Genomic DNA, 13886 nt, shown 5'->3' on the forward strand with positions numbered 1-13886 from the left:
TTTAACTTGGATTGTTATTTGGTGCTTGAGTGGCAGTAAGACGATGGTTAGAGCTGCAGCTCAGCAGACTGATTTTCCCCTCCAATAATAAAACAAATAAAATAAAATAATAATAATAAATAATAATACCACCACCATCTTATGTGGCACTTTGCATCTATAAATACCTGTATGGGCAGCCAGTATTGAATAATGGGCTCTTCCATCTAACAGAGAAAAGTGTAACATGATCCAATGGCTGGAAGCTGAAGCCAGACACATTCAGACTGGAAATAAGATGTACATATTTAACGGTGAGAGTAATTAACCACTGGAACAATTTATCAAGAGTCATGGTGGATTCTCCAGCACTGACCATGTTTAAATCAAGCTTGGATATTTTTCTAAAAGATCTGCTTTTGGGGGACTCCTCCAGCCTGTGCTATACAGCTGTCCAGAGTTGATGATCACAGTGGTCCCTCCTGGCCTCAACTCGACAAATCTTTAGAGCCCAACGCACTATATGGAGATCAGTAGCATTATCTCTGATGTACAGAGCTGGTCAGTAGCATCAAAAATACACTTTTGCCCCTGAAGTCTCACCCTGCACTTATAAGGAAACAAAGGACATTCTTTTCTTCCTCTGGAAAGACTCCCTGGGTGACTATGGAAGAGCCCCTGCATCTCTCTGTGCCTCAATTCCCCCATCTGTAAAATTGGGATAATAATACTGCCTTTCTCCCCCCCACCCACCCACCCCACTTTGCCTGTGGTGTCTGCTTGGGGGCTGATCCAGAGCCCAGTGAAATCTATGGAAAGCCTTAGACTGTGTAAACCCCTTGGGGTGAGGATGGTCTCTGACTGGCCTTGTAGACAGCACCCTGTATAATGGGGCCTTTATCTTACTTAACTGGGGCCTCTAGGTGCTACGGAATATAGATAAATAATGAAATTCACCCAAAACAATGGCCTTCCCATGGGCTTGCAGAGTCTCCCAGAAGGTGCCCTAGGAGCTCTGGCATTCACCCCTCCCCCCATCCCTGCTCATAACAACACACACCACAGGAGTTACAGGGAACAGAGTTGTAGTGAAATGAGAGGGTTTGCAGCAGCTCTGCAATGCCTGGCTCTCCAGCTGAGCTTTCCTTCAGCACCACCCTCCAGATGCTCGATTCCCTTCTCCTGCCATCCACCCCACAGCCTGTCCCTAGCTGGAGAAACTAATCCGACTCAGCCCATTGTAACTAGCCTGCTTTGCTAACAGGGCTTTTCTCCACCTCACCCGCGGGGATTATCAGGACATCGACAATGGCTCCAACCAACCTTCACAGACACAAAATATAACTTGATAACCTACAAAGCCCGTCATTCTTTTTATAGCCAGGATCTGAGCACAACAAGAAAACTACAGCAATGTTCACAGAAGAGCCAGGGCTTTTCCACCAGCCTTTTGAGAACTGATTCACTCCATTGCCTGGAGGAAAACAGCCACAGCTTAGCCCCCAGCAGCATCCAGTTTTTGAAGCCCCTCTTAAATCAAGTGGTTGCTTTCCCCCCACTCTGCTGCTGCAGGGCCGTCCTTGGTGTATCGTTGTTCCCAGCCTTACAAACCAGCTGGGGTGTGTATGCTTACTACTGCCCTCTGCTGGGTGGAACCAGCACTGCTGGGCTGTCCTCAAATGGAGCCTCTCCTTTAGTTTAAGCCAGAGAGCCCCGTGCTCCTGGCACAGGATGGCCGGCCTTCTGGCCCTGCTGTTGGTGTGACATTGCAAGAGGCCACAGCGTGCAGGGAAGAGACAACTGTGATGCTCCTATACAGACAGGGATCCCCTTTACCCTACCAGCCGAAGGGGAGGCGGCAATGGCAGGAACTCTTGCTGCCTTGTGTCCTGGCCTTTTAAAGGGACCTTATTCCAGACCTTTCTGAAGCCAGACCCCACATGGGGAACATGCCCTGCCTTGGCTCTCTCTGTGGTAAGTCTCCCCAATGGAATATAAAACCGTAATCCACTTCCCAACCTCTGCTCTTCCTCTTAACCCCCCACTGTCAGGACCCCCATGTTGAACCCAGGCCTTCCCTAGACCACATCCTTAGCCACTGCAGTGCACTGACCCACCCACCACCCCTGATCAACAGCCTTAACGCTAAAGGCCTACAGACCCACAGCAGCCACGACCCAGGCACCTGATTAGCTGGGCAGGCAGCACTCTCATTGGACACCTGGACTATATAAAGGCCCCAACAGGCAGAGGAAGCTGTTTGAGCAATAGGCCATTGCCTGCTGATTGTTGCCTAAACCACCTTGCCACATCACCAGACCTTGCCTCCCTAACTCGCTGATCCAGCCCCCTGGATTGGATCTGCCGGCTACAAACCCCCGCAAGATCTCGGACCACCTGATACCAATCCACCTCCTGGCTACCCAACCACCCACGCACACTTGACTATTGCTCTGGATTGCCCCCGAGACTGCCTCAGCTATTGGGCATTACAGTTTGCTCAGACTGCTTTAGTCTCCTTCTAGACTCATCCTACCTGAAACAGGTATGGAACCCACAGGTGCCCCAGGGGATGCTGCACCTCCAGGAGCAAGTCACTCACTAACAGGCCACAATGGACCAGCTTTGGGTGGAAAACCACACACGGTGAGAACAGATCGGGGGACTGCAGGTGGGAACATCTTCTGCAGCCCCACGGGCCCACGTCACCTTCAGAACCCAGGGTATTTTTATTAGACTGCTACAATGGGACCCACAATGGGAAGACAGATGCTCTGTCCCACAAAAGGGAATATGCCAGTGATCCTAAGGGACTGGAAGAGCCTCCCTGCATCCTGTTGCAGGGGGACATGGAAAATTACAATAGGATCCAAGGAGCAACAAGGAGGAAAATCAATGGGGGAATCCAATCAACATTTAGCTGTCTGTACACAAATGCAGATAGTATGGGAAAAAAACCAGGAAGAACTGGAAGTACTAGTACATAAGGTAAACTATGATTTAATTGGCATCACAGAGATTTGGTGGGATAAGTCTTTTGACTGGAATATTGGTGTAGAGGGGTATAGCTTGTTCAGAACAGACAGGCAGGGAAAAAGGGAGGATGGGTTGCATTATACATAAAAGATATACACACTTGTTCTGACATACAGAAGGAGGGGGGAGGCAGACCGACCAGCTGAAAGTCTCTGGGTAAAGATAAAAGGCTTAAAAAATAGGGGCGATGTCATGGTGGGGGACTACTGTAGACCACCAAATCAGGAAGAGGAGGTGGATGAAGCATTTCTAAAACAAGCAACAGAAATATCTTAAGCACAGGACCTGGTAGTAATGGGGGACTAACTAGACATCTGTTGGGAAAGTAATGCAGCAAAACACAAAATTTCCAATAAAACCTTAGAAGGTATCAGAGAAAAAAAAATTGTTCCAGAAAGTGGAGGAAGTAAACAGGGGGACAGCCATTTTAGACTTGATTCTGACCGACAGGGAGGAATTGATAGTGAATTTGAATATGAAAGGTAATTTGGGTGACAATGATCATGAAATGATAGATTCATGATTCTAAGGAAAGGAAGGAGAATAAGGATAATGGACTTTAAAAATCAGATTTCAGCAAACCTAGAGAACTGGTAGATAAGGGCGCGTGGGAAGAAAATTTATGGGAAAAATTAATTCAGGCAGTTCCTCGAGGAGACAATATTAAAGGCACAACTGCAAACTATTCTGATGCAAAGGAAAGATAGGAAGAATAATATGAGGCCAATATTGCTCCATTAGGAGCTCTTTAATGACCTGAAAATCAAAAAGGAATGCTACAGGAAGTGGAAACATGGCCAAATTGATAAGGAGGAGTACAGAAGAACAGCACAAGCATGTAGGGACAAAATCAGAAAGGCTAAGGCACAAAATGAGTTAGACCTGGCAAAGGACATAAAAGCAATAAGAAGAGGTTCTTTAAATATATTAGGAGCAAGAGAAAGACAAAGAAAAGTGTAGGTCCTCTGCTTAGCAGGGAAGGAGAGCTAATAACTGATAACATCAAGAAAGCTGAGGTGTTTAATGCCTATTTTGCTTCAGCCTACACGAAAAAGGTTAATGATAATATTAATTGTGTTGGGTATCAGGTTAACACCCAGGGGAAGAAACACAAGCCAAAATAGGGAAAGAGCAGGTTAAAGAATATTTATACAAGTTAGATGTATTCAAGCAGGTAGAGCCGTATGAAATTCATCCTAGGGTATGTAAGGATTGAGCTGAAGCAATTATCTTTGAGAACTCCTGGAGGATGGAAGAGGTCCTAGAAGACTGGAGAAGGGCAAACACAGTACCTATCTTTAAAAAGGGGAACAAGGAGGACCCAGGGAATTATAGGCCAGTCAGCCTAATTTCAATACCTGGAAAGATACTGGAGCAAATTATTAAACAATCAGTTTGTAAGCTCCTGGAGGATAATAGGGTGGAAAGTAACAGTCAGCATGGACTTGTCAAGAACAAATCATGCCAAACCAACTTAATTTCCTTCTTTGATAGGATTACTGACCTAGCGGATAGAGGGGAATCAGTAGACCTCATATACCTTGATTTTAGCAAGGCTTTTGACACAGTTCCTCATGCAATTCTCATAAGCAAACTAGGGAAATGTGGTCTACATGAAATTACCATAAGGGGGTGCACAATTGGTTGAAAAACCATGCTCAAAGTGTAGTTATCAATGGTTTGCTGTTAAATTGGGAGGGTGTCTCTAATGGGGTCCTGCAGGGGTCAGTCCTGGATCCAGTACTATATAACATTTTCATTGATGACTTGAATAGTGGAGTAGAGAGCATGCTTATGAAATTTACAGACGACACCAAGCTGGGAGGGGCTGCTAGCACTTTGGAGGACAGGTTTAAAATTCAAAATGACCTTGACAAATTGGAGAATTGGTCTGAATTCAATAAGATGAAATTCAATAAACAGAGGGCAAAGTACTTCACTTAGGAAGGAAAAATCAAATGCACAGCTACAAAACGGGGAATAACCGGTTTGGTGACAGTACTGCTGAAAAGGATCTGGTGGTTAGAGTGGACCACAAACTGAATAAATTGTCAATGTGATGCAGCTGCAAAAAATGCTAATATGGGTCCGGAGTGTATTAACAGGAGTGTTGTATGTAAGACACAGGAGCTAATTGTCCTGCTCTATTTGGCTGTTGGGGTATTGTGTCTAGTTATAGGCACCACAGTTTAGGAAATACATGGACAAATTGGAAAGAGCCCAGAGGAAAGCAACAAAAATGATAAAAAGTTTAGAAAACCTTGACCTATGGGAGAAGGGGGAAAAAAACTGGGTGTGTTTAGTCTTGAGAAAAGAAGATTGAGGGTGGTCTTGTTAACAGTCTTTCAATATAGTAAGGTCTGTTATTTAAAGGATGGTGACCAATTGTTCTCCATGTCCTCTGAATGTAGTAGTAATGGGCTTAATGTGTAGCAAGAGAGATTTAGGTTAGATATTAGGAAAAACTTTCTATCAGGGTAGTTAAGCTCTGGAATAGGCTTCGTAGGGACGTCATAGAGCCCCCATCATTGGAAGCTTTTAAAAACAAGTTGGACAAACACTTGTCCAGAATGGTCTAGGTTTACTTGGTCCTGCCACAGCGCAGAGGGCTGGACTTAGTGACTTCTCGAGGTCCTTGCCATTTCTGTGATTCTCTCCTGAAACCACATCACTCCTGCGGAGGATCACTGCTACCTGATTTGTTCATGACAATACATTCTGGCCCACCAAATAACCCCTTCACCCAGACACTCCTAATTTCCAAAGCCAGAGTAAATTCCAACAAAAGGATGGACTCCTCCTTGTTCACAGGCATATCTGCATCCCTGGGGGCCACCCCCATTTGGACGCTGTATGCATTTGTCGTGACAGCCCTTGGGCTGGGCATTTTGGCAAGGCAAAGATCATTCGCATGGGACATCCACCATCCTGGGGGCCAAAACTGCATTCCGATGTTCATGCCTCAGGCCTTGTGACACCTGTGGCTGTACCAAAGTGCCCTGAACTAAACCCTTTGGAATATTAATGCCCATTGAGACCCACCCTGCTCGAGGCCTTAGGGTAATATTACAATGGACTTCATTGTTGAATAACCAGCATCTGAGGGATGCTATGCCACACTGACCATAATGGATCAACTGATGAAATGGCGCACTTCATTCCCTGCATACATCTCCCTACCTCTGAGGACACTGCTCATCTCCTCATCACATACGTGTTCCATTTTCATGGCCTCCCAGACCACATCACTTCAAACCGGGGATCCCAGTTCGTATCTCAGTTTTGGCAGGAATGTTCCACCTGTAGGAGGAGGTGGATCTCCATGCATCAGCTGCCTGCCAACCACAAACTGATGGTCAATCAGAGAGAGTAAACCAGGTGTTAGAACAATACCTGTGATGCTTCACAAACTACCACCAAAATGACTGGGCCTCACTGATTCCATATGCAGAATTAACGGAAAACAATGCAGATCTCACCTCCACTAAAGTGAGCCTGGAGTTTTTTGGTTTGGTTCAGTTTGGTTCGGGTTTTCTTTTTTTGTAAATTAGGGCTTCTATCTGCATTTCCACCCTGCACTGCCCATAGCAGCCCCAGTTCCCCCAGCCTCAGACCTGGTTTGTCAAATCCTTCAAACACAAGATGAGTTGAAACAAAACCTAGATGTGGCCAAGACAGCATACAAACATGCTGACCATCACCAGCAGGTGGGCCCTACATTTGCAGTAGGACAAAAGATATGGCTATCTCCTAATCACCTCAAGACAGGCAGACCTGTGCGTAAACTGGACCACCAGTACCTAGGACCCTACTAGATCCGGAGAGGGTAGACACATTTCCACATGGCTCCTGACTCTAGACTCCCTGGGCAGCATTCAGCTCCCAGAAACAAACAATCCAGAAGCTGAAAAGAAAAGATGAAGTTGATTAAAAATTAATCCCCTGAAATTAACCCTTTAGGACCCAGGATTTCAAGCGCAATGGCATCTGAAGTTGCAGAGGGAGCGGAACAGGCTGCTGATGCCAAGATCTTAATTTGGCTCTTGCATGGGATCACTGAACCTGTTAGACTCTGCTTGCTCTCAGTTCTGACCAGCGACTGCCCTCGTCACCCCAATCCTTGAAAATGGAATAGCTGCAGACCAGGGATGTCTGTGGTGAGCTGCCAAAAGCAGCTCTCTAATCCCGGCCACAGCTGCACAGAAACAGCGGAGGCTAACGCAGGTGCCTGTATATTCAAGGAGCACTTGCAGGTGTTAATTTTCATCCAGTCATAGATCTTGGCCTCTCCCCCGACGAAGGGCCGAGTCTCTGACACGAAGTTCTGTGAAGGAATAGAGCTCGTGCTCATATTCTGTACCCTTCCCTCCACCCCCGAGCATCCTGTGACCTCTCCCCAGGAATTCTAGGAACAGCCTCAAGACAAGTGCCCTCCTGAGGAGAAATGATGTGGCTTCTGCAATGCAGGGCCTACCAGATTCCCACTGAGAATGGAATCATCAAAGGCCACATCACCTTTCTAATTCCCTTCCCCTGTCAACCCTTCCCTCCCAATTCTTTCTCCCCCTACTAAAGACATACCAGCCCATCAACCCTTCTCCCTCCCAACCCTGCTACAACTCCCTAACAGCTGCAGGTTCAAGACATTAATGATCTGGAGAGCGGGGCGGGGAAGAGCATGTTAATGAAATCCACAGACGATACTAACTTGGGAGGAGTTGCAAATAGTATGGAGGACAGACAAATACACAGCTCTCAAGAGAAATCAGACACATGGGCAGGAAAATCACAACATAAGATTTGCCTTGGAAAAATTGAAGTTAATGTATCAAGGAAAAAAAAAATACCAAACACACACATTCAATAAGAAACAGTAATGCTGAAAGCGCCACAGTAGGGGACAGTGAATATCAAAGGTGACATGATATGGTGGCAACCAAAGCCAGTGTAATTTTGTGTTTAATGCGGAGACATCACAGAGCAGAGCCAGGCAAGTAATAGTTCCACATTACATGAACTGAATGCAATTGCATCAGAAATGCTGTATTCATTCTGGACACCTCATTAGCAAAAAGATAGACACAATGGAGGCAGTTCAGAGAAAAGCTCCACAAATGAGGAGCAGGCTGGAAGGGCTGACTTTATACGGGCAAATCAAAAGAACTCATTATGCAGATTTTGGCTAAATAACCACTATAGTGGGGATACATTATCACAGTCTGCAAATATTCAAGGATGCAAAAACCCCAAGAAAGGAGAGATGATTTAGTGAGACACATGGGGTATCACTGGAAGGAATGTGATGAAATCCAGAGAGACAATTTAGGGTATCAAGAAGAACTACCTGAGCAGGGGCTGTATTAGGGTATAGACAAAGAGCCAAAGGGAGCAGGGAAAATTGCATCCTTTGGACCTAGATCTAGTTAAACAATAGGAAAAGTATCGACTAACAATTTTATTACATTTCCCCCTCTTCAACAAAAATTCTACATTTTGACACCCCAATAGCGGGTCAAAAGCTGTAAAAAATATGTTTATTAATATTGTTCCTATTTTTAACTTTAACAAGCTGTACATTGGTCTTTTACAAACTAGGTGAGACCACACAGTAGACAATATACATAGGGAACACTCCTGGATTGTTTGGGAATGCACCTGAGGACCTATCTATCTCATAGAACTGGAAGGGACCCTGAAAAGTCATTGAGTCCAGCCACCTACCTTCACTAGCAGAAGCAAATACTGATTTTTGCCTCAGATCCCTAAGTGGCCCCCTTAAGAATTGAACTCACAAGCCTGGGTTTAGCAGGCCAAGGCTCAAACCACTGAGCTAGACCTAACTAGTGCTTGTCTATTCCTAACTTCTATGATTCCCCATCTGTCCCCACCACCAGATTGCAAAATATTCTCAATTATTCCCAACCTAATCCAAACTGCCTGAATAGGGCAGGCTCCAGAGCTGACAATTGCTCTCAGTAGTGCAACTCTGGCTTCCTAACAACAGCTTCAGAGTTCATAGGTGCACAACTAGGTACGCTGTCTATAGTGCGAAGCTACCCACTTACTAAGACATGTGACAGCTAGAATCCAAACAGAATAAACGGCGGAAAACAGCAGAGCATACACAATATTGTAGTTAATTTTCCAACAGCAGGGGGACAATGAGAAGTCATTTTTGTTACTTGAAATAGCATCTTAAAGACTTGCCACCAGAGTCTCAGTTGGTGTATATTAATACAGCTCCTTTAGCTTGGAGCTATGCCAGATTAAATCAACAGAGGATCTGGTCCCTTCCTCTTCTATTCAGCTCTACAAGTTTTCTCTGATTTCTTTTCTCTTGTTTTTTATTATTTCTTTTGGTGGTAAAGTGCAAACATAATTGCCTTTGCTTAACAATAATAAATTTGTGTAGCAGCTTATCCTGCCAAAACATTGCTGTCAGTGCATCAGCAACTGACGTCAGTGTACTTCATTAAACAGCAGCCACTGCAGAGCCAGTAGAGGGAACATGGACAGAAAGGCCCAAAACATAGTGGCTATGTTTGTTGTCAATTTCACGGCCATGGAGTAATTCACTGCATGCAACTATCCCTCCTAGGGATGCAATAACACCAGATCTCACAAATAAGGGAGGGATCCCATTGATTTCAATGTGCTTTGGATCAGGCCCTAAGAAGGGTGGGAGGCCTGGTAAGTACTTGGAAGGGAAAAACCAGTTCTGCAGGAGGCTTATGTTGGTGATTCAGATGGAAGCACTATTGTCTCAGGGTTAGCACTGACCCCATGTCCCTAGAGTGGCACTAGAGTGCTGTGCTGCTGGAGGGGGTGTTTATAGGATGAGACATAAAACCAAAATCCTGACCACTCTGTGTTGCCAACTTTCATCATTTTTATTGCAAGTCTCATCATATTTGTCATTTTTATTCAAGCCCCAGCTTCTGGAGTCATGTTAGTTTGTGTGAATCTCAATTTTCATTTAAAATAAAAACAAGTTTCTAGCTGTCATGGTTGCACAGAAAAGCTGGAAAATGTAACCCAAGTGCACCCTAAAGGCTCAGAGACAAGAGGGCCAAGAAAAAAAAGCCCCAAATATATTATTTTTTAAAATCTCATGATTTTTAAGCCAGTCTCGTGATTTTTGAACACTTGCAGTTGGCAATACTGCCATGTGTGCTCACTAAAAAGCCTAGAGTGCTTTTGAAAGAGGAGAGGTTTTAGCCCTAGCTTCCTGGCTAAATTCCAGTTGCAGTAATTGTATCGAGTTTACCAAAATATGCTCTGCAGTTTGTTTAATCTGGTATTCTTCTTCATTTCCTGTCCAAAAGTGTTGTGCTATGTTGAAATGTACTTTCAACAGCTGCTGCATTTCACCCCAGAGGGGGCTGCATTTCATAGATGGGTGCAGTGTTTCTTGCACAGTATAAGAACCTGCATAGATAGGTTGATTATTATAATACCAACTGTAAATGCTTTCAGATCCTTTGGGATGGAAGGCATTAAATAAATGTTCAGTATCATTATTAAATTATTCAAAAGTGAGGTTCATAATCCAGAGGGGGCTATCACAACAGAAGTTAGCAATAACACATGGCACTATCAGAACACGGTTTTAATTTTTAAACAGACTCCAAAGAAAGGACAATGTACCTGCAAAGTTATATTTCTCTTGTGTCCTAATAAAGGTTTAGATTGGGATTTTCTAAGGCCCCTCAAGGAGTTACATTAAAATTCATTGAGATTGGAGCGCCTAATAGATTTCTTTGAAAATCACACCCTTGGACGAAGGGTCAAATTTGCAAAAGCTCCAAAGAGATTTTGGAGCCTAAGCCCCATTTTCAAAAGTGAGCTGGGCACTTAGGCCAAGATTTTCAAAAGTGAGTAGTGCCCTTGAATGCCTCCATTTTGGGGTGCCCAAGTGGAGACGCTTGAAAGGGGTCTGAGGTTCAGTGCTTTCTGAAGCACAGGCCCTTTACGGTATCTCTGGCTGGGCACTCAAAAATGCAGGCACCAAACTCCTTAGTGGCTTCTGAAAGTCTTGGCTTTAGGCTCCTAAATCAATTAGACACTTTTCCAGAATGCAACCCCGGTGCTCTACCTGCACACTGACAAGTGCCAAGCCACCAACCTACAATTCTCTCTTCTTCTGGGCCTGGTTCAAGAAAAAAGAACCAACTGATTTTGTGACCTTTTCTTTCCAACAAAACAGACCTCTGCTCAGAGGCTGAGCCTTTGAGGACAAAGGGGGTCTTGATATGTGAGCTCTCGCCCCCTGAAAAAGACACTTTATACCGGACGCACTGACAGTCCTGTAATTGTGGCAGTGCTAGCGTCTGAAATAGATTGAAGAGGCAGAGCTCTTATTTCACATCATCAATCCCTAGAGCAACCATGGAATTGGTTTGACTCCTAAGTGACCTGCAACGCAGCAGCTGGGCTACTCCCGCAGATGCTGGCTTTATGTTGAAAGCAACCCCCTTCTACTTCCCTCCCCAGCGTTTACTGCTGGGCCGGCGAAGCTGAAGGGAAGGAAAAGAAGAGGGAGGGGAGGCCATTTGCTCATTAAATCCTGTTCTCCAGCAAGAACTGCAGGCATTTCTCCTCTCTCTCTCACTCGGGTAGGGGCGATCCCATCTGTGCCTGGAGAACGGAACTGCTGCTCTGTACCGGTGCCAAGGACAGGAATGCAAAGGAGGCCACAGGCGCGATCCTCCAAGAGGGACACCCCCAATTTACACCAGCTGAGGATTTGGCCCCATTTCTCCTCCCAGAGGCAGCTCATTTAATGCGGGAGGGGGGAAGCTCAGGTCATTTGGGGCAACAGAAGGAAAGAAACCCCCTTCCTACGTCTCCCTTTCTCGGCCCTATCTTGCTGCATAAAAAGAGCCAGCTAGAACCAAGTGGAAGCAATCCAATGAGTGGGAAGTATCTGTACGAGGTCTGGGAGCCTGTCAGGAGCCAACCCTGTGGTACATTGCACAGCACAAGTGCCCAGTCCTGGTGAGGGGGAACTGCACTGGATGAAGAGAAGAAATGATCTGATCTCATTAATAACCCATCCCCGCAAGCAGAGAGAGTTGCTGGCTGCCTTCCTGGAGGCTGGGATTTTATCTGTTAGCAGCAGTTGCTCTGGTCACGCTCCTGTGCCATCATTCTCCTTGCCCCCAACGGTTTGGTCTGACCCTGGCAGCCACCTTTCTGCTCTATCAATTCCTCCCATGCAGGATTTCCTCCCCCGGAAAGGATGTTCGCTGTCTGCCAGAGATCAGCCTGGCTCAGCTGCGTTTCAAAGTACAGGAGAGGTTTTAATTCTTCTGTCTTGGGGGGCTCTGCCCCTCTTCTCCAGTCTGATGACAGGTTGTAAAGATTAATGTGTCCTCTGAACTGCCAGGGCTTTGTCCCAGAGCACCAGAACTGGGACCTGGCAATTGTCTGGGGGCTGGAGTGAACAGGGACAGAGTGAACTGCTTTGCTAATACAGCCATATCAGACACAGCTTCCAAATGTCCCTCTTTAGAAAAAAGCATCTCAAAGCGCTTGACCAGACCTGCTGCATTCGGAAGCCTGGGAGTGTGAATCCTGCTTCTCTCAGAGAGAGACTGGCACTTGGACAATTGTGGCGAATCCCACCGCATGTCCAGAGACCGGACAAGTGCAGGGGGACGGGACTTCTCCTGCACTCAGAGACTACGAGTGTGAATCTCTACAACAGTGCCTGCAGGGAGGGCTGATCCTTCTCGCACAGCATCGGAGTAATGCTCATCTTGCACGGAGAGAGAGAGAGCTTGGCATGAGGATCCTACTGTGTGGGAGTCTGAATACCTGACCTCCCTAAGGAAGCTGGCGCGGTTACTGCTAAACCGATCTCTGTTATAGAATCGTAGACATGCAGGGCTGCAAGGGACTGTGAGAAGCCTGCAAGTCCAGCCCCTGGCCCTGAGGCAGGGCCAACCAAACCTGGAGCGTCCCTTACAGTTATGCTACTTCTAAAAAGAGCAGGGAAGGACTGCAGGGTTTTTAGAAGCCCTAGGGCCAAATTCTACACCCCACCCACCCCACAAACCTCCCTGGGAACAAGAGGTGTGTGAATCAGCCTGGAATTTACACACGTGATTTCCCCCCCACAAGTAAAATACTTTGGACTAGGCAGGATCGGGGGCAGTCTTTAGCTTTTTGGCTTGTGTTAGTATTGTCCTTTGCACAAGAGGGTCGCTCTGTCCCACATGCAGGCAAGAGGCCAGTTTAGCTACATCGTCATGATCTAGCGGTGACCAATATGTACAGTCTGCTCTCGCCGTTACCTGTAAGCGACCCCTCGTAATTACTGCCGGATTTGGTGGAACCGTGTGCACTGCATGTGGAAATGAGGCTAAGAGCCAAAGAGAGGTCGGAGGGTAAGTGCATTGCAGATGTTCATCGCGCACTCGTCCTGCATAGCTAATCCTGGTTACATTCACGGGGCAGTCAGTGCCACACAATATTAAAGACAAAGTCCCAAGCACATAAAGGTTTTGACATAAGATGATGAGACAAAGCCAAGAAATTAAGACCTAAGGCTGACAACCCTTCCTGAACCTGAGCAGTTTTTTGGGGGTGGGGAGTGGGGGCAGACAACCAGTCTGAATTAAAGATAGAGTGACAGCCTGAACTTTGCATTTCAGAGCTTTGGAAGGACTCCTTGGCAGCCCTTCTGTTATGTAAACAAGGTCTTGCTGGGCAATGGAATTGAAAGCCATTTGTGTCCGCGAGTCGCTCTTGCTGGGAATGTGTCGCATTATTTTTATATTGCTATTGCAGTAGCACTGAGGCACAGGCCCGGCTCCAAAAAGTCACAGTCTAACAAGATCAGGCAGGCAAAGGGTGGGAGGGGAAAC

At 46.0% G+C, this 13886-nt stretch overlaps 1 protein-coding gene across 3 annotated transcripts in view; it reads left to right on the forward strand.

Moving 5' to 3' along the window:
* The window catches only part of NMNAT2 (nicotinamide nucleotide adenylyltransferase 2), a 75896-nt gene that overhangs the window by 26353 nt on the left and 35657 nt on the right, over window positions 1-13886 (forward strand). The window contains exon 1 of one of the 3 annotated variants that reach the window (XM_045028908.1): window positions 1781-1953. The exons of the other annotated variants lie outside the window; for them this stretch is intronic. Coding sequence (XP_044884843.1) covers window positions 1920-1953 — 34 coding nt within the window. The 5' untranslated portion in view covers window positions 1781-1919. Of the gene's footprint in view, window positions 1-1780; window positions 1954-13886 lie in introns of those variants that run through there. 3 annotated transcript variants of the gene reach the window in all.

This window comes from Mauremys mutica, chromosome 8 (assembly GCF_020497125.1).
Source record: "Mauremys mutica isolate MM-2020 ecotype Southern chromosome 8, ASM2049712v1, whole genome shotgun sequence".
NCBI lineage: Eukaryota > Metazoa > Chordata > Testudines > Geoemydidae > Mauremys > Mauremys mutica.